The sequence below is a fragment of the Balaenoptera ricei genome, chromosome 12 (assembly GCF_028023285.1).
Source record: "Balaenoptera ricei isolate mBalRic1 chromosome 12, mBalRic1.hap2, whole genome shotgun sequence".
In the NCBI taxonomy this organism is placed as follows: domain Eukaryota; kingdom Metazoa; phylum Chordata; class Mammalia; order Artiodactyla; family Balaenopteridae; genus Balaenoptera; species Balaenoptera ricei.
The window spans coordinates 15,541,762-15,567,612 of record NC_082650.1 but is presented as its reverse complement, the minus strand read 5'-3'; the positions used below and the strand labels follow the sequence as shown (position 1 = coordinate 15,567,612).

Sequence of the window (25,851 nt, the reverse complement as noted above, 5' to 3'; positions counted from 1 at the left end):
TAATCTGAATGAGGTCCTTGCTGGGTAGAGTAATCTTGGTTGTAGGTTTTACCCTTTCAGCACTTTAAATATGTCCTGCCACTTCCTTCTGGCTTGCAGAGTTTCTGCTGAAAGATCAGCTGTTAACCTTATGGGGATTCCCTTGTATATTATTTGTTGTTTTTCCCTTGCTGCTTTTAATATTTTTTCTTTGTATTTAATATTTGATAATTTGATTAATATGTGTCTTGGCGTGTTTCTCCTTGGATTTATCCTGTATGGGACTCTCTGTGCTTGCTGGACTTGGTTGACTATTTCCTTTCCCATATTAGGGAAGTTTTCTACTATAATCTCTTCAAATATTTTCTCAGACTCTTTCTTTTTTTCTTCTTCTTCTGGGACCCCTATAAGTCACATGTTGGTGCATTTAATGTTGTCCCAAAGGTCTCTGAGACTGTCCTCAATTCTTTTCATTCTTTTTTCTTTATTCTGCTCTGCGGTAGTTATTTCCACTATTTTATCTTCCAGGTCACTTATCCGTTCTGTCTCAGTTATTCTGTTATTGATTCCTTCTAGAGTATTTTTGATTTCATTTATTGTGTTGTTCATCATTGTTTGTTTGCTCTTTAGTTCTTCTAGGTCCTTGTTAAACATTTCTTGTATTTTCTCCATTCTATTTCCAAGATTTTGGATCATCTTTACTATCATTACTCTGAATTCTTTTTCAGGTGGACTGCCTATTTCCTCTTCATTTGTTTGGTCTGGTGGGTTTTTGCCTTGTGCCTTCATCTGCTGTGCATTTCTCTGTCTTCTCATTTTGCTTAACTTACTGTGTTTGGAGTCTCCTTTTCACAGGCTGCAGGTTCGTAGTTCCCGTTGTTTTTGGTGTCTGCCCCCAGTGGCTAAGGTTGGTTCAGTGGGTTGTGTAGGCTAGTGCCTGTGTTCTGGTGGATGAGCCTGGATCTTGTCTTTCTGGTGGGCAGTACCGCGTCCAGTGGTGTGTTTTGGGATGTCTGTGACCTTATTATGATTTTAGGCAGCCTCTCTGCTAATGGGTGGGGTTGTGTTCCTGTCTTGCTAGTTGTTTGGCATAGGGTGTCCAGCACTGTATGACTGCTGGTCATTGAGTGGAGCTGGGTCTTATCATTGAGTTGGAGATATCTGGGAGAACTTTTGCCGTTTGATACTGTGTGGAGCCGGGAAGTCTCTGGTGAACCAATGTCCTGAAATTGGCTCTCCCACCTCAGAGACACAGGCCTGACACCTGGCTGGAGCACCAAGACCCTGTCAGCCACACGGTTCCAAGCTCCGGAAATCCACACTCCAGAGGCACTCCTTTCAACGTACTGCCTCTCCCCTTCCACGCAAGTCCTGGTTATCCATTTTTATTGTTAGTTTAAAAAGGTGTTAAAAGACCTTCCAAGCAAAGAGTGTTGGAGTTCATGGTTCGACCCATGGCTAATGGCAATAATACTGTCCAACAGGATTCTAGATTTTGAGAACGGATTGGTTTTATGACTTCTCTCTGCATAAGCAGTCTCTTTGACCTTTCAGCAAATGGTAAGCTTCTTTTAGTACGTGTCCAAGTTGTCACAGACAATTGATTCGTTCAATTCATTTTTACTGTAGTTGACAGTGAATAACATTTGTCTTAGACAAGGTGTCATTCCTTTTTCTAATGTTTTTTGCTCATCTATGCCTGGACATGTGACAGAAACGCAATGGAAATAGTCCTTCACCTCAGCAAGCTTGTAGTCATAATGCCCCCTGAAAAGTTAGATAATAAGCACGAAATGAGTCCTGTGGGAAGTTGGAGGGAGCAGATAAATATCCTAGGAGAAGACGAGGAAGATAATGAGCAGAACCCACAGCTCCATTTCCATGAACTCCAGGCTCTTACAGAAAAAAAAAAATTAGGTTAACATGCTGCTCATTCTTTCCTCAGTCAACTTGATAGTTTGGAATGTGAGCTAAGGATCGTGAGACGACAATTAAGCCAAATTTTGATGCCAAATGTAGGAATGAGGTGAAATAAAATTTTTATGGTAGCTCTCCTTTGATTGCTCCCCATAAATACTTCCTACTTTCTGATTTTCCCGAATTGTATCAGTTGGCAGAACGCTCCGCAGTCCTGTGTTTCTCATTAAGAGTTGGATGCTTAGCTGAAGTTTTTGGGAGGTCATCTCTGGGTGTGTCTGCTTTTGGCTCTCTCCAGCAGCATTGTGAGCGTATCCTTAGGGATGAAAATGTAATCCTTCATGTGACACATTTAAGTAAAGCCTCTATTCCTTTGCAAGAAGTAAATACCAGTACAGTACTTAATCCACCCTACATCTGACCTGCATTTTCTTTACGTAAGATCGTGATGCCTGTGGCTCTTGGTTGGAAGTGTACGTCACCGAGGAGCATTCCAGTGGGATCACTAGCTCCCTCCCAGTGGCCTCCTTGTTGCTAAATCCAGTGACCGCTTTTCACTGGACTGCATTTGAGTCTGTGGACGCTTCCATGGCTCCCTTCGGAGATTCCCCTGCCACACCTCTGCCTCCAGTCAGGGTTTCCCTAACTTAATACTGCTCCTTCTTAGTTTCCCTTTGCTCTCTTCTAGCTATTCCCCATGAGGCAATGTTCTTAACAATTCTGTCTTTATCCCTTTTGTACTCTGTTCACTCCACTGACTGATCGTCCCCATTCCCATGCTTTAAATTACTCATTATCGATAATGATTTCCATCCATAGAAATAACCTAGTGAAGTCAGATGACTTGCCTGGGTTTAATTTCCAGCTCTACTGCTTACTAATTGTGTGGCCTTGGGCAGGATACTTAAAATTCCTGTGCCTTAGTGTCCTCATTTATCAAATGAAGATTAACGCAACAAATATAAAGCACAGAACCTAGCATATTAACTACCCCAAACCCACCCTCACTTTTATCTGGCGAACGCTTATTCATTTGTCAGGTCTCAGCTTAGATGTTACTTCGGCCAGGAAGCCTTCCCTGCTGTCCCAAGTCTACTTAGATCGTCCTCCTATGGGCTCTCATAATATAGTGTAATTGCCCTGTTTCCTCTGTCTCAGTGTTTCTCACATTCATTGCAACTGCCGATTTATCTCTCCACGTCTCCCATCGGCCATAAGCTCTGTGAGGTCAGCAGTGGAGTCCAGTGTGGTCATCACCGTGTCCCCGGGGTCTACTTACCTGGACACAGTGGTACTTAAGAAATATTTGCTGAAAGAGTGATTGATTGTATTGCTGTGGTGGACGGAGATAGTCGTATTACTTCTTTGTGGTCACACCGCTGGGTTTTATGGGTCAGAAAACCCTGTCATCAGTTTTGTTGTGGTTGAGTGTCCTAGACAATCTGGCTCACAGCATCTAACCCACAGAAGACTAAATTGTAAGGCAAAATAAGTTTTTAAACTTGTAACAGTGGTTAGAATATGCCAAGGAACAATTTCATGGGTCTTTACTTGGGAATGTAATATACGCCTGTCCCATTACTTAATTCTTTGATGTTGTGAGCCTCTGATGCTTGGCTTTGTAGGGTGCGTGCTCAACAGTGAGCTCCCAGGGCAGAGTTAACCTCCTTAGTGTGCTTAGGAGCTGTGGACTTATTCCTTCCAAATACTGGAAGGGTTGTTGTATGGGAAGGGAGAAGCTGAGTGTGTCTGTAGGAAGCTACAGGAATGCAGATATCTCCTCTTTAGGACAAAGAACTTGTCTAACTGTAAAAGCTATCAGGAAATGAACGGGCCACCCTGGAGGTAATGAGCCTCCAGGACAGCTTGTGTTTAAACATGGCTGGACAAGCCCCGGACACTGATATCTAGAAGGAGATGGATGAATGGGGACATTAGAATCCCTTCTAAAATGAGAGTCTGGCCATGCCCCACCACCCACGGACCATTGACTTAGGCCTCGTGCCCACTTAATGCCCTCAGTAAATGGCCCTGGAAGAACAAATGCCAAATTACCCATCAGCAAGAAAATGACATCAGCTTAATTATTTAAATCATTTTGATGGATAATTCTTTGCCATTTCTTTAAGTTGATAGTGTTATTGGCACTACTGCTGAATAACTTTTCTTTCTTGGCACTCTTGGTAAAGGTATGTCTATATCTTGACTTTAGCTTAAGCGCGGCCTTTGTGACGTGGGTAGACCATAAAAAGATCCAAGGAGGTTGAATGATTCAGTGATTCTGGAGTGGCCTGGTCTCTACCGGTCTCCTCCGAGTTGGTTCTTGTACCACAGATTGATTGTGCATAGGTTGTCTAGAAAATATGAAATTTACTATTCTTTTTCCCCCAAACCAGGATCACACCCACCCCTCTTGGAGAAGGGAAAAGTACAGTTACCATTGGGCTCGTGCAGGCATTGACTGCGCACCTGAACATCAACTCCTTTGCCTGTCTGAGGCAGCCTTCTCAAGGACCGACTTTTGGAGTTAAAGGTAGCTTGTTTAACTAGTATATTTTTCAGAGCAAAATTTATCACCAACAAATGTGGAATTACAACTTACTAGATGAGCTGGTACATTTCATCTCTACGTGCACTCCCGCAGCCCTCCACCCCTCACCCGCCGCCCTGCACATTCAGTAGGTCGCCCCAACATGATCCTCCCGCAGAGAGAGCTTCAGGGGGAGGTCTCAGCGGAGCCCCTCCGGAAGCCGATTCCCTTGCTTCCCTTGAGCGATGGTTGGGCTCTCGCTCAGGACTCCAGCCTTGAGCAGAAGCCTTCCATTTCATCAGTACCTTCTTTGCCGAGCGGTTTTGAAACTCTGCTGTTCATATTGGTGTTTTGTCATCCCAGCCAAGCTAAAAGGTCTTTCCATCCAAACCGTTCAGAGATCCCTTAGGTCAGCCCCAAGCCTCATGTCGTCGGAGTTGCTGCGTGGGCCCTGAGGAGCTCTGGAAGCTGGCTGTGGACCGGGAGATGTGATGAAATTCCTCTGTGGCTATGGTTGCGCTAAGATCTGGCACCTCCACAGTCACTAGTCTTTCTTCATGGATTTATTGTGAATCATTCTTCAGCTCACTTTATAATAGCCTTTACTGCTGCAATTACTGCTTGTTCTTGGTACTTTGTGGTTTTTAGCAGTATTATATTTATATTACTGTTACAAATATTAACAACTCCTAACTTTAAGTACTCTTAGAATGTCATACATTATGTAGTGCAGTGAACACTAGACGTGGGCAAGAAGGCTGGGGTTTTATTTGTGGCTGTGTCTCTTACCGCTGTGTGACCTTTAGCCAGTCATAACTTCTCTGAGCCGCATGTCATAACTTCTCTGAGCCGCATGTAATAACTTCTCTGAGCCGCGTATGTAAAAGTGTAAAAGGTATATAGTACTAGGCTTACCAGATTATCGGGAGGCAAAATAGTGTATAAAAATAAGGTCAACTGTAAAATGATGTGGACACAGAAGGTATCCTTGTTTTAGGATAGAGAAGTCTTTTTAATGTAATAACTCTACTATTTTGAGGGATAAGCAGCATGACAAATCATACATACTATTAACTAAAATAAACTGACAGAAGTCTGTAATGTGTAAGTCTGTTGATCAGGTAGATTTTATTTAGGAGTTTTTTGGTACTTTAAATGCATGTGCAATTGAGGTGAAAGCATAGCCACATAGATCTAATAATAAATTAACAAAAGAATCTCATGTTCGCTGTAATGACGTTTGCTGTATTCTGCTTACCCCCCTTTTAAACAAAGGGACCAAAGTCCTTAAATTATATAGTGGGATGTAGGGTGAACTTTCTTCACCTTCTGTTCTGCTTTGCCTGAGAGGTATTATTTCTCACTGCCTGTTTTTATTACATCTTGGGGGTACGTGCCTCCCTGTTGGGCTTGGGGGGCTGTGTCCCTGGGGCTCCTGTACTTGGCAACTCATTTCAAATGGTACCTGCTCTGTTGTTTAGGAGGAGCTGCAGGTGGCGGATACGCCCAGGTCATCCCTATGGAAGAGGTAAGATTCCAAGAGACATGTGTCTTGTGTCACTGTTTTTCCCTCCTTGGAACGTTTTCTCTGTGCTTCTATAAATACAGGCCCACAGTACTTTATCCTCGATCGCAAAGTTCTGAAGGCTCTGAAAACCGGAAATGTTTGCCTGACCCATTTGGGGGAAAACCTGACATTTACTGTTAATGAGCTACTTATGGATTTTGTCTATGCCGCTTGGTGTAAATATTCATATATTTTGCTGCAGAAATATTATTTTTAATTAATGGATGCTGACCTGGACCCTGCTTGGAATGTTTTATAAATAAATTATGTGTCCATCACACTACCTTTCTACATTCCAAAAAATTCTGAATCCCAAAACCCACCTCAAGGGTTCTGGATGAGAGGATGCAGAGCTCTATCTCCATCAATCATCTGTTATACTGCCAAATTCAGGAAGGCCTGGACTCTTCACTTCTGTGAACTGAGACTCCAGAATCAAATCCAGTCGCTCATCTGTATCCACAGGTTCCACATCCATGGTTTTGACCAACTGCAGCTTGAAAATACTCAGGAAAAAAAATTTTCCAGAAAGTTCCAAAAAGCAAAACTTGAATTTAATGCACGCTGGTAACTATTTTTGTAACAGTCACATTGTATTGAGTATTATAAGTAGTCTAGTGATGATTTAGATTATACCGGAGGATGAGAGTATGTTATATGCAAATACTACACTATTTTACATAAGGGACTTTGAGGGTCTGTGGTTTTTGCTATCTGTGGGGTCCTGAAACCAATTCCCTATGGATACTGAGGGACAACCATAGTTCCAAAAAAAAATGGTCCAAATAGGCCAATGGTGTCAATTCGTATTTCTACAAGACCAGTTTCTACAACCTGTATTAACACTTCCTTGTCCCCTGGATTTAACCAGTGACCAGGTCTTGTCAGTGCCACTCTCCACATCAGCCTCTTGGTTCAGGTCCTGAGAAGTCTTCTTAAAGCCCATGTCCTTTTCTGTTGCCTGTGTTTCAGCAGTTACTCCATCACTCTCCGTCCAGCACAGCACGGCCACTCCCTGTGTGCTGCCGCTCTGGCCGTCTCTCCGCCCCCAGTGTCTCAGGTTCCCACGCCACCCTCCCTCTCTCCACCCTGTCAAACTCCTTGCCCTGTTGTCTCTTGGTTCCAAGCCTGGAATGGTCTTCCCTTCCTTTCCTGCCTTCCCTGCTCAGCTCACATTTCAAATGGTACCTGCTCCGTCGAGGTTCTGTTCCATCCCACGGATCCCCTTCTGCTCTGTGTTTACCTCCGTGTGGTTCCATCGGCCGTGAGGAGTTAGACCCCCTGGGCCCCAGCACTTAGCAGTGTGCCCAGCACGTAGGAGGTGCTCACTAGGAAATATTTGTTGATTTTGTTGAAGGAATAGGAAAGGTTTTTTTTTTTTACCCACAGAGATGTGAGCATCATGGAAGCTAGAGGGAAATTTTGGATAATTGTCAAATATTGGGGGTGGGAGTGAGAAAGAATAGTCAAGGCTTGGCTGAGAAAAATAGTCCCAGGCCTCACATCTGCAGGAGGATGAGTAACAGTCACAAGCCAGGAAGCTCCAGAGCCAGGGGGCCAGGTTGGGGATGGAGTGTAAGGAACGTGGCCTGGGGAACAGCTCAGGGTTGTGCCATCGAGTACTGAAAGGGCGCTGGTGACCTGCTGTCATATGGCATCACCTGCATGGCCCAAGTTGGGCCAAACTGAGGGACAAGGTAGTTAGAACTATCTGAAGAAGTTAGCAAATTACAAACATGCTGATTCTACAAATAGTAATCATGTGTGCACATAAGATTAGAAGAAAAATAACAGAAATAGAGAGTTGTGAGAGTGATACTTTTTTTCTTTTTCTCAGGCTGTCACATTCTGTATTATTCTATTGCTACTGTGTGTTTTATTCCCTGCCTTATTCCAAAGTATATTTGATATGGTACTATTTTCTTAATTATAAAACAGTACATGAAAAAAGAAAACCAAAATAAGGAATCCAATCATTAAGTCCATCAGAATTGTTTCACTCTTAACCTGAGAAAGGAAGAATTTGCAATAGAAAGTCTGTGCAAGTGTTCTTTGTTGTCAAGTGGAAGACTCTGACATTTTCTGATCTTCGGATTCAGGCTATATAAAACATATCCTAAGCATTGTAAGGGTATGTCATTAGCATAATATTTTGTTTATTCGGCAAGTCCTTCAGTACTGCAATGGTTGTTTGAAACAAGTAGGAAGGTGTTTTCGTTTCATTCTATAGTTCAACCTTCACCTGACTGGGGATATCCATGCCATCACCGCTGCTAATAACTTGTTGGCCGCTGCTATCGACACAAGGATTTTGCATGAAAATACTCAAACAGATAAGGTGAGAAAGGCTCCTTGTTGGCCATTTTGGGCATCTTTTCCTGGGATTCCTGGATTAAGGAATTCATGAAAAAACTTTTGGAGTCCGAAAGTTCTCTGAAATTCTATTCAAAATGTTGTGAATTGTATATATGTCCTTATTTCTTAAGGAGAGGATCTATACTTTGGTAAGATTCTCAAATGAGTTTATGACCACTACCAAGTTATTGGGAGAATTATGCTAGTTGCACTTTTTAAGCCAAGTTGTCTTCAAGACGAACCTTTACTTTTAAAGGTAATTGGTAGACAAGTTCTCTTAGTTTTGCCCATGGGTGTAATCTCTGGTCTCTGCTAAGGGGGTTGGAGAGATATCTTTTTAAGATTCTGATGTTACAGGCAGCTATCCTAGATGCCCTGCTAAACAGGTCAGACCCCCTTTTTGGGCCTCAGGGCTGTAGGGTCTGAGAGGTAAATCACACACCTGAAGGGGACAGACTACTAGATGCTAATTCCTCATAGACATAGGACATGGATAAAAATGGGAATTTCTGACACATTTTACAAAGGTCCTGACATTCTCCAATTAAACTAACTCCCTAGTGAGTTTTTGAAGCCAAAAATAAATATAGAGATAAATTTTAATTTGATAGTTATAAGGCCGTAGATCAAGAAATGTATTTTCATACAAGCTCTTTACAATGTGCATTATTGCAGATCTAGTCAGATTTATTAAAATGACAGAACTTCAGTCTAAATTGTTTACATTAACCAAGAATTTTAATAGGGTCTGTAATCTAAACAGTTTGGTTATAAATGTAATGAACTTTGTCATATTCTGTAAATTGTCCAAGTTCATGGTTGGTCCTTAAACTTTTGTGAGTTTTGTTTTTATTTTGCGTTTCTAGGCGCTGTATAATCGACTGGTTGCTTCAGTGAATGGTGTTAGAGAATTTTCAAAAATTCAACTTGCTCGGCTGAAAGTAAGTTTCTAGTTAATGGTTCTTTAAAAAGAAAATACCCTGGAAACATCAGAACCAGAAATTTTGAACTTGGTTTGATTTTGGTTTTCAGTTGCTTTTTTTGGATATTGAACTCTAAATAGACAGAACAATGTAACAGAGATTGCCCAGAACTAGATGCCTGAGGCCTTGATCCTGCACCAAAAAGCAGGTGGACAAATTAGTTCACCCTTATAGATGTCAGCTTCTTCATCTATAAAACGAGAGCACCGCTCTGCTGAGAACTCTAGTCAACTAACAAATGAGGATTTGCCAGGAGTCTTCCTTTCTCATGGCATTTCTTAACGTTCTAAGAAAGACTTTGAAAATTCATCTATTTCAGTTTTTATTGTAGCAAGATTCTAAGATTGTATTTGTGGATGTGCTCTTAATTCTTATCCATTTTACCATTTTCTAGTGCTGTTTGCTACTTAATGCCCTACTATCACATAGATTTTCCCTTTGCTTTTTTTCAGAGGTTAAAAAATAACTTTAATGGTATAATCTACAGCCACTGGTTGGTGAGAATTGGTTTAAAAAATTCATCCCCTGGCTTCTTACTGAACCAACTTCAGTTTGTTGAGAATAACGCACAATATGGTATCCTCAGCAGCTCCAACGTTTATAGTTTGTTTCCCAGATTCTTTTCTTATACTTTATCAAAAACCACTTTGTTAGAGTGTTTTCTTTATAGAAAGAGATGCTTTAAAAGTTTTAATTTCTTTTCTTGTGGAATTAGAAATAACTTGAAAACGTAGACATAATTGTTACTTAAATTATTGGTAGGGACTTCCCTGGTGGCACAGTGGTTAAGAATCTGCCTGCCAGTGCAAGGGATACAGGTTCGATCCCTGGTCTGGGAAGATCCCACATGCCTCGGAGCAGCGAAGCCCGTGTGCCACTACTACTGGGCCTGAGCTCTAGAGCCTGCGAGCCACAACTACTGAGCCCGTGTGCCACAACTACTGAAGCCCACGCGCCTAGAGCCCATGCTCCACAACAAGAGAAGCCACTGCAACGAGAAGCCCGCACACCGCAACGAAGAGTAGCCCCCGCTCGCCACAACTAGAGAAAGCCTGCGCATAGCAACGAAGACCCAACACAGCCAAAAATAAAAATAAAATAAATAAATAAAAGAGGAAATTGTTAAAAAAAAAATTATTGGTATTTGTATCTGAAAAGAGCAACTAGTGAACTGGAGCATCAGTTAGATGGAAGTTTTATGCCCCTTCTGTGCATGGCACGTGGTGACCACGTAGAGAGCCTCAGGCCATGACAGACAATACGGCACTTATTCTTTGCGTACTGTCACCTGTTTTTCAAAGGGTGTATTATTACAAATATCTGTGTCTCCCATTTTAGGAGGTGTTTGGACTCATTCATTTATGAGTTAGACTAACCTACCATTTACTTGAAGTTCAGCTTAGTTTTTAAAAAGGCTTTACTAGTCATGGAGAAGGTAAAAGTAGAGGGATAATTTGGTTCCATCTTGCTTTTTATTCCTTCTAAAACATATTTTGTTCTTCTTAATCATTAGAAACTGGGAATAAATAAAACTGATCCAAGCACTCTGACAGAAGAGGAAATGAGGAAATTTGCCCGTCTTGACATTGACCCCTCCACCATCACCTGGCAGAGAGGTAGGTGCTGGTGGCTAGATGGGGAGGGTGACGTGTCTTCCAGCTGGAGCTCCTCATAAACGCACAATTGTATTTCTTCCCACTGTCTTCCTAGCTTGTGTTACATAATCCCTCCATTTATTTTGGTCACTTATTTTACCAGCCTCTTCTCTCATCCTTGCCTCCTATTTAGGAGAAAAAGCTGTACCCTTAGCTCATCCCATTCACCCCATCTCTTCCAGATTTCCAAGGAAAATTACTTTTTTCCTGTCTCATCTGTGGCCTCCTGTATTCTCTTTGGAGGTAAAAATGTCTGTGTCTCACCCCTTAATTGTCCTGCTGCCCTCTCTACCCGCCATTCTAATTTCTTCCTCTCTTCCTCACCACTAGCTCTAAGCAGCTTAGAAATTTGTATTTTCAGTGCAGAATCTTTTCTCTGAGTCTAGTGCTTCCAGCCACTTAGTAGAATCCCCTTCAGCACTTCAAATGTGGGGTAGTGGGACATCTGTCCTGACCTCCCTGTCTTCCTCTTGGCTGTGACACCCCTCACTTCTCCCGCACTGCCCTCCACAGGGGTGGGATAGTGGGGAAAAGCACTAAATGTGGAGTCAGGAGCGTTGAGTGGGTGTCTACCCCTCAGCCAGTCACATACCTATTCTGGGCCCCGGTCTCTTGGAGGTGGAAATGGAGGTGGTAATATATAATTACAGGCATGTGGTAATAGCACTTGATAAAACCTACCAAAGAGTTAGATGGTGTGTATTCCTTTTTTTTTTTTATTTTTTTATTTTTAGAATTATATCACAGCTGCTATTACTTTAGTACCAACTATGACAAGATTTTTTCCAACTTTTTTTTTTTGAATTTTTGAATTTTATTTTATTTATTTTTTTATACAGCAGGTCCTTATTAGTCATCAATTTTATACACATCAGTGTATACATGTCAATCCCAATCGCCCAGTTCATCACAGCACCACCCTCACCCACCGCTGCTTTCCCCCCTTGGTGTCCATACGTTTGTTCTCTACATCTGTGTCTCAATTTCTGCCCTGCAAACCGGTTCATCTGTACCATTTTTCTAGGTTCCACATACATGCGTTAATATATGATATTTGTTTTTCTCTTTCTGACTTACTTCACTCTGTATGACAGTCTCTAGATCCATCCACGTCTCTACAAATGACCCAATTTCGTTCCTCTTTATGGCTGACTAACATTCCATTGTATATATGTACCACATCTTTATCCATTCGTCTATCGATGGGCATTTAGGTGGCTTCCATGACCTGGCTATTGTAAATAGTGCTGCAGTGAACATTGGGGTGCATGTGTCTCTTTGAATTATGGTTTTCTCTGGGTATATGCCCAGTAGTGGGATTGCTGGATCATATGGTAATTCTATTTTTAGTTTTTTAAGGAACCTCCATACTGTTCTCCATAGTGGCTGTATCCATTTACATTCCCACCAACAATGCAAGAGGGTTCCCTTTTCTCCACAACCCCTCCAGCATTTGTTGTTTGTAGATTTTCTGATGATGCCCATTCTAACTGGTGTGAGGTGATACCTCATTGTAGTTTTGATTTGCATTTCTCTAATAATTAGTGATGTTGAGCAGCTTGTCATGTGCTTCTTGGCCATCTGTATGACTTCTTTAGAGAAATGTCTATTTAGGTCTTCTGCCCATTTTTGGATTGGGTTGTGTGTTTCTTTAATATTGAACTGCATGAGCTGTTTATATATTTTGGAGATTAATCCTTTGTTGATTCGTTTGCAAATATTTTCTCCCATTTTGAGGGTTGTCTTTTCGTCTTGTTTATGGTTTCCTTTGCTCTGCAAAAGCTTTGAAGTTTCATTAGGTCCCATTTGTTTATTTTTGTTTTTATTTCCATTACTCTAGGAGGTGGATCAAAAAAGATCTTGCTGTGATTTATGTCAAAGAGTATTCTTCCTATGTTTTCCTCTAAGAGTTTTATAGTGTCCGGTCTTCCATTTAGGTCTCAAATCCATTTGGAGTTTATTTTTGTGTATGGTGTTAAGGAGTGTTCTAATTTCATTCTTTTACATGTAGCTGTCCAGTTTTCCCAGCACCACTTATTGAAGACACTGTCTTTTCTCCATTGTATATCCTTGCCACATTTGTCATAGATTAGTTGACCATAGGTGCGTGGGTTTACCTCTGGGCTTTCTATCTTGTTCCATTGATCTATGTTTCTGTTTTTGTGCCAGTACCATATTTTCTTGATTACTGTAGCTTTGTAGTATAGTCTGAAGTCAGGGAGTCTGATTCCTCCAGCTCCGTTTTTTTCCCTCAAGACTGCTTTGGCTATTCGGGGCCTTTTGTGTCTCCATACACATTTTAAGATTTTTTTGTTCTAGTTCCATAAAAAATGCCATTGGTAATTTGATAGGGATTGCATTGAAGCTGTAGATTGCTTTGGGTAGTATAGTCATTTTCACAGTATTGATTCTTCCAATCCAAGAACATGGTATATCTCTCCATCTGTTGGTATCATCTTTAATTTGTTTCATCAGTGTCTTATAGTTTTCTGCATACAGGTGTATTGTCTCCCTAGGTAGGTTTTTTTCCTCGGTAGTTTATACTTTTTGTTGCAATGGTAAATGGGAGTGTTTCCATAATTTCTCTTTCAGATTTTTCATCATTAGTGTATAGGAATGCAAGAGATTTCTGTGCATTAATTTTGTATCCTGCAACTTTACCAAATTCATTGATTAGCTCTAGTAGTTTTCTAATGGCATCTTTAGGATTCTCTATATATAGTATCATGTCATCTGCAAACAGTGAGAGTTTTACTTTTTCTTTTCCAATTTGGATTCCTTTTATTTCTTTTTCTTCTCTGATTGCCGTGGCTAGGACTTCCAAAACTATGTTGAATAATAGTGGTGAGAGTGGACATCCTTGTTGTGTTCCTGATCTTAGAGGAAATGCTTTCAGTTTTTCACCATTGAGAATGACGTTTGCTGTGGGTTTGTCATATATGGCCTTTATTATGTCGAGGTAGGTTCCTTCTGTGCCCACTTTCTGGAGAGTTTTTATCAGAAATGGGTGTTGAATTTTGTCAAAAGCTTTTTCTGCATCTATTGAGATGATCATATGGTTTTTATTCTTCAGTTTGTTAGTATGGTGTATCACATTGATTGATTTGCTCATATTGAGGAATCCTTGCATCCCTGGGATAAATCCCACTTGATCATGGTGTATGATCCTTTGAATGTGTTGTTGGATTCTGTTTCCTAGTATTTTGTTGAGGATTTTTGCATCTATATTCATCAGTGATATTGGTCTGTAATTTTCTTTTCTTGTAGTATCTTTGTCTGGTTTTGGTATCAGGGTGATGGTGGCCTCATAGAATGAGTTTGGGAGTGTTCCTTCCTCTGCAATTTTTTGGAAGATTTTGAGAAGGATGGGTGTTAGCTCTTCTCTAAATGTTTGATAGAATTCACCTGTGAAGCCATCTGGTCCTGGACTTTTGTTTGTTGGAAGATTTTTAATCACAGTTTCAATTTTGTTACTTGTAATTGGTATGTTCATATTTTCTGTTTCTTCCTGGTTCAGTCTTGAGAGGTTATACCTTTCTAAGAATTTGTCCATTTCTTCCAGGTTGTTCATTTTATTGGCATAGAGTTGCCTGTAGTAGTCTCTTAGGATGCTTTGTATTTCTGCAGTGTCTGTTGTAACATCTCCTTTTTCATTTCTAATTTTATTGATTTGAGTCCCCTCCCTCTTTTTCTTGGTGAGTCTGGCTAATGGTTCATCAATTTTGTTTATTTTCTCAAAGAACCAGCTTTTAGTTTTATTGATCCTTGCTATTGTTTTCTTTGTTTCTATTTCATTTTTTTCTGCTCTGATCTTTATGATTTCTTTCCTTCTGCTAACTTTGGGTTTTGTTTGTTCTTCTTTCTCTAGTTCCTTTAGGTGTAAGATTAGATTATTTATTTGAGACTTTTCTTGTTTCTTGAGGTAGGCTTGTATAGCTATAAACTTCCTGCTTAGAACTGCTTTTGCTGCATCCCATAGGTTTTGGATTGTCGTGTTTTCAATGTCATTTGTCTCTAGGTATTTTTTGATTTCCTCTTTGACTTCTTCAGTGATCTCTTGGTTATTTATGAACGTATTGTTTAGCCTCCATGTGTTTGTGTTTTTTACGTTTTTTCCCCTGTAATTCATTTCTAATCTCATAGCGTTGTGGTCAGAAAAGATGCTGGATATGATTTCAGTTTTCTTAAATTTACTGAGGCTTGATTTGTGACCCAAGATGTGATCTATCCTGGAGAATGTTCCGTGCGCACTTGAGAAGAAAGTGTAATCTGCTGTTTTTGGATGGAATGTCCTATAAATATCAATTAAATCTATCTGGTCTATTGTGTCATTTAAAGCTTCTGTTTCCTTATTTATTTTCATTTTGGATGATCTGTCCATTGGTGTAAGTGAGGTGTTAAAGTCCCCCACTATTGTGTTACTGTCGATTTCCTCTTTTATAGCTGTTAGCAGTTGCCTTATGTATTGAGGTGCTCCTATGTTGGGTGCATATATATCTATAATTGTTATACCTTCTTCTTGGATTGATCCCTTGATCATTATGTAGTGTCCTTCCTTGTCTCTTGTAACATTCTTTATTTTAAAGTCTATTTTATCTGATATGAGTATTGCTACTGCAGCTTTCTTTTGATTTCCATTTGCATGGAATATCTTTTTCCATCCCCTCACTTTCAGTCTGTATGTGTCCCTAGGTCTGAAGTGGGTCTCTTGTAGACAGCATATATATGGGTCTTGTTTTTGTATCCATTCAGCCAGTCTATGTCTTTTGGTTGGAGCATTTAATCCATTCACGTTTAAGGTAATTATCGATATGTATGTTCCTATGACCATTTTCTTAATTGTTTTAGGTTTGTTTTTGTAGGTCCTTTTCTTCTCTTCTGTTTCCCACTTAGAGAAGGTCTGGTTCAGTCTCCCCTGGGGTCACTGCTCCTTCCCCTGGGTCCCAATGCGCACAGTACTTTGTGTGTGCCCTCCAAGAGTGGAGTCTCTGTTTCCCCCAGTCCTGTCAAAGTTCTGCAATCAAATCCCACTAGCCTTCAAAATCTGATTCTCTAGGAATTCCTCCTCCCTTTGCCAGACCCCCAGGTTGGGAACATGACGTGGGGCTCAGAACCTTCACTCCAGTGGGTGGACTTCTGTGGTATAAGTGTTCTCCAGTCTGTGAGTCACCCACCCAGCAGTTATGGGATTTGATTTTACTGTGATTGCGTCCCTCCTACCATCTCATTGTGGCTTCTCCTTTGTCTTTGGATGTGGGGTATCTTTTTTGGTGAGTTCCAGTGTCCTCCTGTCCATGATTGTCCAGCAGCTAGTTGTGATTCTGGTGTTCTCGCAAGAGGGAGTGAGAGCACGTCCTTCTACTCTGCCATCTTGGTTCCTAATTGATGGTGTGTATTCCTGATCCTTCCTGTGTTGTTCTTCTCAGACCTCCCCTCCCGCCACCTTTCCCCATTTCTACACACTTCCAGAACATTTTTATTATATGCTTGATTTATTACAGTTACCTTTTTTTTTTTAACATCTTTATTGGAGTATAATAGCTTTACAGTGGTGTGTTAGTTTCTGCTGTATAACAAAGTGAATCAGCTATACATATACATATATCCTCATATCTCCTCCCTCTGGCGTCTCCCTGCCACCCTACCTATCCCACCCCTCTAGATGGACACAGAGCACTGAGCTGATCTCCCTCTGCTATGCAGCTGCTCCCCACTAGCTATCTATTTTACGTTTGGTAGTGTATATGTGTCCATGCCACTCTCTCACTTCATCCCAGCTTACCCTTTCCCCTCCCCGTGTCCTCAAGTCCATTCTCTACACTGAAGTTACCTTTCAACACATTTTCTTGCTTCCATTTCCAACCCCCAATTCTGTAGGTTCATAGTGTAGAGAGAGATGTCTTGTCACCTCCTCGCTCAGAAGCCTCCAGCCGGTATGGTAAAATTGCCATCACATAGCATGGCCTTCAGGACCACCACCATAAAGCCCCACATACCTTTGCTTCCCGTCTGCTTTGTCCCTCTGCCCGCCCCTGCTCCACCCCATCTCCATGTCTGCCTTCCCAGACACACCTCAGGCCCCCTCGATCCACGAAACTTCCCTCCTGGGAATCCATTCAACCTGTTCACTAAGAATTTAGTGAGGTGGGGAAGCAAAGACCAGGGGACCAATCGTGGCTGTGCCATTTACGAGCCATGCAGCTGTGGACAAATGACTTACTTTCCTCATCTTTAAATGGAGTCGTAATAGCAGGCTTTCCCTTGTGCGGCTCTACTGCGACATGAGACTACTTTGCAAACCCTGAAGTGCCACCCAGATGATCACAGACGCCACTCTGGTATTAGTTGTGTGAAGTAGTTTTTCTGTGTATGTGTGTCTCTCAAACTCCTAAAGGAGAGTAAAATCTCTTTACAAACTTTTGAAGATTTTTTTTTTTTAATTGTAAAAGTGGTAACATTATACAGATTTTGGAAATATCTAAGAAGAATCAGAAACATCTTACTGTACTAATAAAACTACCACTCAAATTTTTTTTGTGTATCTATGTTTTGTGTATAACTTGAATTATAATTAGTGGTGTAGATTTTATATCCTACGAGTTTCATTTATATCATAATAAGCATGTTTTGTTATGTGATTTGTTAGTGATTTGTTAGTGATTTGTGGTAATGGTCATTTTAAATGATTCCAGAAAAGTCTTTTGTGGATGGATGAACCACAGCTTACTTAAGCACGCCTCTATTATTGAAAAGAACAAGATTATTTTTAATTACCGATATGAATATATTCAGCATTTTATTGGGAAGTCTACTACCTTTTTTTTTTTTGGCCGCATTGGGTCTTCATTGCTGTGCAGGGGCTTTCTCTAGTTGCGGCGAGCAGGGGCTACCGTTTGTTGCGGTGCACGGGCTTCTAGTTGTGGTGGCTTCTCTTGTTGTGGAGCACGGGCTCTAGGCATGCTGGCTCAGTAGTTGTGGCTCGTGGGCTCTAGACCACAGGCTTAGTAGTTGCGGCGCACGGACTTAGTTGCTCCGCGGCATGTGGGATCTTCCCTGACTAGGGCTCGAACTGGTGTCCCCTGCATTGTCAGGCGGATTCTTAACCACTGTGCCACCAGGGAAGTCCTAACTTTTTTTATAACTAGGATTAATTATTACTATACCATTATATCTGAAATGCATAGTCAGCTTTTTCAAGGCATTTGTGAGGTTGTGTTACTCTTAAAACATTTTTGTGAACAAAAAATTAATGCAGGTGGAAATCGGTGTATTTTTTTTTAATTTATTTATTTAATTTATTTATTTTTGTCTGCATTGGGTCTTCGTTGCTGCGTGCGGGCTTTCTCTAGTTGCAGCGAGCAGGGGCTACTCTTCATTGTGGTGTGTCGGCTTCTCATTGTGGTGGCTTCTCTTGTTGCGGAGCATGGGCTCTAGGCGCACGGGCTTCAGTAGTTGTGGCACGGGCTTCAGTAGTTGTGGCTCGCAGGCTCTAGAGCACAGGCTCAGTGGTTGTGGCGCACAGGCTTAGTTGCTCTGCGGCATGTGCGATCTTCCCGGACCAGGGCTCGAATCCATGTCCCCTGCATTGGCAGGCAGATTCTTAACCACTGCACCACCAGGGAAGCCCTGGAAATCAGTGTATTTTAAACCTAGCTTGGGGATATGCTAAAAAAGAAATTTTTACACAAGGGGCGTTCTTCCACATCTGCATTGTGGCTCCAGCTGAGGCAGCCACCAGAAATAGGGCCACGATTCATCCAGTGGGCCTTGGAAAAAGAAAGGTTACACAATCCCTCATATGTATCCAGGGCCACCTTGCAGATTGCTTTTTCCCCAAGAAGCATGAAAAGACTGACGCATACCGTGGTTGCAAATCACTTTTAATGTGAGTGATAATGTTAAAAAATTACTCCAGATAAATACTAGAATTGTATTATTGTTTAGGGCACTAAAGTGCTAGTTATTGCTGTAGACAAGCCACCTAGGTCAGAGGAGTTTGGAATGACATTTGATAGCTAGTTTGGCTCTTATTCCCATGAATTAATATAAGAAATAGGACTCTCCATCAAATAGATTGAGGTCATTTAATAGTAAGATTTTTTTGTTGTTCTTTTTTTTAAAGACAATATTGGCTCAGAGCTAGAAAGAGTATAGCCTTTGGGTGAGATTAGATGCTTTTATAATTTGATAACTAGAGAGGGGACACTCAGTGACCACATGGGTCTAAAAAACTCTTCTGAGACCATAGATGTCGCATATTTAATGCTCGCCTCTTCCCTTTTATCCTTTGTAAGAAATTTAACTCGTGGTTGTTTTCTCCTATGCTTCCTGTCACTAGCTTGAAGGCCTCATAAGTGCCTGTTAACAGGGTGGAACTGGGAGCCGCTAGAGTATTCCAGAAACACATAGTATAAGCAAAAGAAACAGTGGACATCAAGTCATTTTATTGTTCCTCGAAGGAAGTGAACCCTGCTTTTCTGAGTATCAGAACCCCTGGGGCCTCACAGGCCATTAGACCGAAGACCAAGAAGCCTCAGTCTCCAGGGAACTGACATCCAGTTACTAGTTCCCAGCACTCGCCTACAGCCTTGCAGGGAATCGGTACAGTTCTTCTGCCAAAGCCAAAGTAGTGGGCCTAGCCTCGATGTCCTACCCTGTAATTCCCAGTCGCTGAGCTGGTGCTGCCCCCTCTGCACACCTACCTGCACTCTCCATCTCTCCCCTTGCCAGTGAGTGCCTTCCATCAGAGAATGATGCCTTGTCCGTCTTTGTATCCCTGTACAGCTTGCACAGGACCTGCCACAAAGTTGGCCCTCAGTAAATAGCCCTGAAATGAATAAGTATGTTTCTCATTCCATCTTTAGCTCTATCACTTAGAGGGCAGGAATTCCGTATCACTAACTTAGCGTTACTTTCTGTTATCCATCTTTCTTGTGTAACAGAATTTAATCTTCACATTTCTCTTATGTATCACTGTCATTTCACACATGTCTTTCCATGGACATCAAAAGCCTGGTGAGATGCCCTGTTCTACCAGGGCTGTGCTAATAAACGCACAGGTGGCCTTCTGATGCCACTGATTATAGTTGATCTTACTAAGTTTTTTTGGGGGGGGGCGGTTCTTGTTTGTGTTTTCTTTGCTAAATAAAAACCAGCTGAAATTCCAATAAAAAGATCACATTAAGATTGTGTATACTACACATGAGAGTAGGAAATATTTTTACTTTATATGATTCTGCACCATTGGTCTTGGGAATAAAGTACTAGCTAGTGGTAATAGTGAGAGGCATTCCTTTCTCTGTATGCCCTCTGCTTATGCCTTAAAGTCATAGAGAGGTTTCTGTGTGCTTGAGGAGGGTTGCCTGGGTGCCCGTATGGGTGTGCGGTAATGTGAATGTATATATGTATGTGTGAGAGAAAGGAGAGGGTTTGTTTGTTTTTGTTTTTTGGGGGTTTTTTTGGCTGCGTCGGGTCTTCGTTGCTGCGCACGGGCTTTCTCTAGTTGCGGCAAGCAGGGGCTGCTCTTCATTGCGGTGCGCAGGCTTCTCATTGCGGTGGCTTCTCTTGTTGCAGAGCATGGGCTCTAGGCGCATGGGCTTCAGTAGTTGTGGCATGTGGGCTCAGTAGTTGTGTCGGCCCCCAGGCTTAGCTGCTCCGCGGCATGTGGGATCTTCCCAGACCAGGGATCAAACCCCTGTCCCCTACATTGGCAGGCGGATTCTTAACCACTGCGCCATCAGGGAAGTCCCGAGAGGGGAGTATTGTACGTAGAGAAAGAGGCCGGCAGCGAGTCAGGGAACAACAGAGGCAGGCAAGGTTGGCAGGTCTGTTCGTGCTTCGTGTGTGGAAGAAAACAGTCACAATTTCATCCTACAGATGCTTGTAATCCCCAAATACACAATTCCCGCCACCATTTTTGTCAGAGCCATATTAAACATTTAGTAAATTGGATCTAAGTTGTCAGGGTGGACAGCTTGCTATTTGATGCGGTATAAATTATTAGTGAAGTCTGTGTCCTTCTGGCTTTACTTTCTGGCATTGTAGATTCGGTTTTCACAAACAAAATGTAAATCAGTGCAATTCATACAGGCCAGTGAAAAGAGTAAAGAGAATTGATACTTACTCGAATCATCATTGACTTCTCCCCCCACATATACTACTTTATTTATTTGGGGTTTTTTTTATGGTAAAATATACATAGCATATCATCTTAATCATTCATAAGTGTGCAATTCATGGCATTAAATATATGCCACGAATGGCATATAGGCCAAGGCTTGGGATGGTTACACCATCACCACTAACTACACCCCAAACCTTTTCATCATCCTCAACAAAAACTCAACACTCCCTAAATCATAAGTCCTCACCTCCCCTCAGCCCCTGGTAATCACCATTCTACTCTCTGTCTCTATAAATTTGCCTATTCTAAGAACCCCATACAAGTGGAATCATACCGTATCTGGTTTATTTCATTATGCATAATGTTTTCAACGTCCGTCCATGTTGTATCATAATATATCAAACGTTCACTCATTTTATGGCTGTATAACATTCCATTGTATGTCTGTACCACATTTTGTTTGTCTATTCATTTGTCAGTGGACACTTCGCTGTTTCCACCTCTTGGCTGTTGTGAATAACGCTGCTATGATCATGGGTGTGCAATAGCTGCTTCCAGTTCTATTGGATATATACCTGGAAGTGGTGGGTCATGTGTTCGTTCAATGTTTAACCTTCAGAGAGGCTTAATTGGCTTCTTCTGGTGCCTCAGGTTTCAGTGTAAAAAGGACACTCCTTCAGAAATGCTTTTCCTTACTGCCCGTTCAAGACGGCACCCCACCCCAAACGCCTTCCCGACACATGCCGTCATATCCCCGCCTTGGTCTCCTGAAGGCACTTAGCGCTAGCTGGGTGATCCCTAGTTTATTTGACCCCTGTCTGTGCCCCTCCCACGGGGTCATCAGCTCAGGGAAGCCAGACCTGATCTCTTGCTCTCTGCTGCCTCTGCAGCACCCAGAACAATGCCAGACACACACTGGGCGGCCAGTCCCTGCTTGTTGATGCTCTGTTCTCTTCTCTTCCAGTCATGGATACAAATGACCGATTCCTACGAAAAATAACCATCGGGCAGGGAAGCACAGAGAAGGGCTATTCCCGGCAGGTAGGTGGTGTTTTCTTCAGGGAGGGCTCTGCTGTCGCACTTAAACCAGCCCAGAAGCTGGTTCCCCACATTTCTCCTCCTGTCCTTCCACCCGCCGTAACCAGTGGGCCCCTGATGAGTCAAGGTGTTTCTTGCAGTCCCTCAGCAGGACTGGGAAATCATCAGGAGACAGAAAGTCCCCAGTATTATTTTGCCATCCTTTTTCTGTGTGATTTTAGTTGTGTTTCTGGTAAGAGCCATTCAGGGTGTCCCTTGAATATACATTCTAACATGTTTTATTGCCAACCCACCCAGTTAGTACTATATCTGCATAACAACTGAAAAATGAAAATCTCAGACACATTACTCACGTTTCATAAACCAAAGAGCAAACACCCAGTTATTTGGCTTAATAGCCTGAGAAGTTGTTAAGGATAATGTCTTATTAGCCACATCCAGCAAATGTAGAAGATAAATTATGATGTCCACCTTCATTTTAATAGGTCTCCAGTGTGGGGTGATGGTGCTTAGTGAATATAAATTCATTCTATGATTTTTCAGCCAAGCCCAGCAGGCCTCTAAATTATTATTTTTTGTAGTAAACTTTATAGCTTAAGACACTTTTAGATTTATGGCCTTTACATTGTTAAGTTTTTATTAACCTAAAAAGAATCACTTTTACTATAGTATTCAGTCCTCATACCAAATAGACTTTTGGATCTTTTGAAATATTTGAATTAAAAAGTGAATCTGAACAACAAGGTCCTACCCTATAGCACAGGGAACTATTATTCAATACCCTGTGAGAAACCATAATGGAAAAGAATATAAAAAAGAATGTGTGTGTGTGTGTGTGTGTGTGTGTGTATAAAACTGAATCACTTTGCTGTACAGCAGAAATTAACACAACATTGTAAATCAACTATACTTCAACTTAAAAAAATTAAATTAAATTTTAAAAAGTGAATATGAGGATTGAATCAAGAAGACAGGCTAAGCCCCTACTCCATCCCTCCTCCAAATCCTGGAACTTGCACACACAAACAGATTTCAAATAGTCAATATCCTTGCTAGAAAACCAGAGTGATGGCCATACTCTTTGGGAAAGCTTCTGAAAGATAGGAAGATGGATTGGTGGAGAAAAGCACAGACCAAAATATGGTGGAAGTACTGGAGGGGGTCGCTAAATTCAAAGGCATTAGACACCCTACTTCTCAGATACAGGAGAGGGATGGGGACAGCTCCCAAAAAACTGGTGCACAGGCACCTTCCTGGGACACCTGTGTTGAGACACAGCCAGTGGATACGTTGGTCTCAGCCTCAGGGCCCAGCCGTGGGGGGCGGCTTACATCAACGTCACAGATTTGCTTGTGTACCGTGCTTCCCGGCTGGCAGTGCAAGGAAAAGCAGTATATTGTGACACTTAGGAAAGGGCAGCCTTTTGTCATTTGCACAGTGGGCAACCTCAGGACGAATCCTGTGAGAGACTGCAGGACGGGAAGCCAAGGAGCCACATGTCCTATTTCCTACTGTCTTGAATGTCTAGAGACAGGGTGAGGTTATCAGAAATCAGGTCCCCAGACAAGGAAAAGAGAGCATCAAAGCCAGGAATCGTCCATATTAAAGGAAAACCCATATCATGAACATGGACACCAGACACAGCAAAGAGAAGCTTAGATGCCCTAGACAAGATTGCAGATCAGATAGGGGGGACTTTGAAGAGATTACCATCAGTATTCTCAGAGGCTTAAGGGAGCTGTCCTACAAGGATTGAGAATTAGCTGTTGTGGGGAAAAAAATGGGTTAAAATCTTGGAAATAAAAGTGTAGTGTCAAAATAAAAATCCAGTTAGTGGATTGAATAAGAATAGGGTTAACTGAATGAGAGAGGAAAGTTCAATCCAAGAAACTCTCTCAGAACATACTACCAAAAGGAAAACCATAGAAAATATAAAGGAAAAATCAAGAGACATACGAGACATACCGAGAAGTTCTAATACTCATCTCAAGTTACCGGTGAAAGTACCAGAGAATGTAGGGAAGAATGTATTCGAGGAAATAATAAAAAGGGGATTTATTGACTTTAAGCAAAATTTAGAATTTTCATATTAAAAGACTTAACAAGTGCTGAGCAGCATAAATGAAGTAGACTTACACCCAGACACATAATGTTGAAATTTCACAATGCTAAGGGTAAAAAAAAAAAAAAATTCCGAAGAGCTGCCAGAGAGGAAAAAAGTCTTGATGAGTCACAAAGGAGTAAGATTCAGATTGTCATCAGACTTCTCATTGACAGCACTGAATGCGAGGTGACACTGGGAACACTGATTTGGAGTTCTGAAGGAACAGGATTTTCAATCTAGAATCCTTGAGTAGAAAGAAAGAAAAATTTGGAACAGAAAATACAAAATAAGCTGGAATAAGTCAAACACAGTAGTTTGGCCTAGTAGAATTGGCACTGACATAAAAAGCAGAAACTCTAACGAATAGATAATTTTGACATAAATAAAAATTAAAATCTTCCATATGGAAAAATGATTTACAAAATCAGTAAAAGACCAGTAACAGTCTAGGAGAGGTTATTTGCAGTATAAATATAACAATGGGTTAAAGTGCCAAACATAAAAAGAATTTCCATAAATTAATACTCTAATCCTGCTCTCAGCAAGGCCTTCACTGGTCACCTTCTTTAAAACTGCCCCTGCCTGTCCCCAAGCTCCCTCTTTCTTTCCCTGCTATCCTTACTTATTTATTTTCTGCTTCCCCTCACTGAGATGTGAGTTTCATAAGGGCAGGGGTTTTGGTATGTTTTGTTCATTGCTGTATTCTCAGTGCATAGGACTTTGTTACATAGGAGTAGTAGGTGTTTAATAAATCTATACTAAAGAAATGAATAGGATAAGTAGAAGATAATAAGACTTATCTATGAGCTCGTTAAAACATAAATAAATTAATATTAAACGTTAGTGAGGATGCAAAGAAATAGAGACTTTTTTACAGTATTGGTGAGAATATAAATTGTAAAGCCTTTTGGATGATAGTTTGTTAGTATTTAAAATTTGAAATGTCAGAACAATTCTAACTTCAGGACTACAGATTTTTTTTAAAAAGCGGGGGAGGGCTTCCCTGGTGGCGCAGTGGTTGAGAATCCTCCTGCCAATGCAGGGGACACGGGTTCGAGCCCTGGTCTGGGAAGATCCCACATGCCGTGGAGCAACTGGGCCCGTGAGCCACAATTACTGAGCCTGCGCGCCTGGAGCCTGTGCTCCGCAACAAGAGAGGCCACGATAGTGAGAGGCCTGCGCACCGCGATGAAGAGTGGCTCCCACTTGCCACAACTAGGGGAAGCCCTCGCACAGAAACGAAGACCCAACACAGCCAAAAATAAATAAATAAATAAATAATTTAAAAAAAAATTTAAAAAAAAAGGGGGGAGGATATTTACTCAGGTACAAAAAAAATCTATATATAGGATACTAATTGCAGCATTTTTTGTAATGGTGAACATTGGAAGCAATCCAGTGTTCATCGTTAGCGGTGATTACATATATTTGGTATATCCTTTTGCACAACAGAAACAGGTAGCCGTTGAAAATGATAAAGTATATATCGGGGGAGTGACATAGAGCTCTCATACAGATTGTGAAATTGAAAGTTTGTACATACAAACGTATGGACACCAAGGGGGGAAAGTGGTGGTGGTGGTGGGGGTGATGGGATGAA

General features: G+C 41.5%; 1 protein-coding gene across 11 annotated transcripts in view; it reads left to right on the top strand.

Annotated features, from left to right (window-relative positions):
• MTHFD1L (methylenetetrahydrofolate dehydrogenase (NADP+ dependent) 1 like) overlaps positions 1–25,851 on the top strand; it is a 283,519-nt gene that overhangs the window by 50,489 nt on the left and 207,179 nt on the right. For all 11 annotated transcript variants that reach the window (XR_009506127.1, XR_009506128.1, XR_009506129.1 and 8 more), the window contains exons 12-17: positions 4,293–4,429; positions 5,908–5,954; positions 8,224–8,331; positions 9,215–9,289; positions 10,845–10,947; positions 22,074–22,150. Coding sequence is in view for 8 of the 11 variants with exons in the window: in XM_059940989.1 (XP_059796972.1) it covers positions 4,293–4,429; positions 5,908–5,954; positions 8,224–8,331; positions 9,215–9,289; positions 10,845–10,947; positions 22,074–22,150 (547 nt within the window). In the remaining 3 variants the exon portion in view is untranslated. The remainder of the gene's footprint in view (positions 1–4,292; positions 4,430–5,907; positions 5,955–8,223; positions 8,332–9,214; positions 9,290–10,844; positions 10,948–22,073; positions 22,151–25,851) is intronic.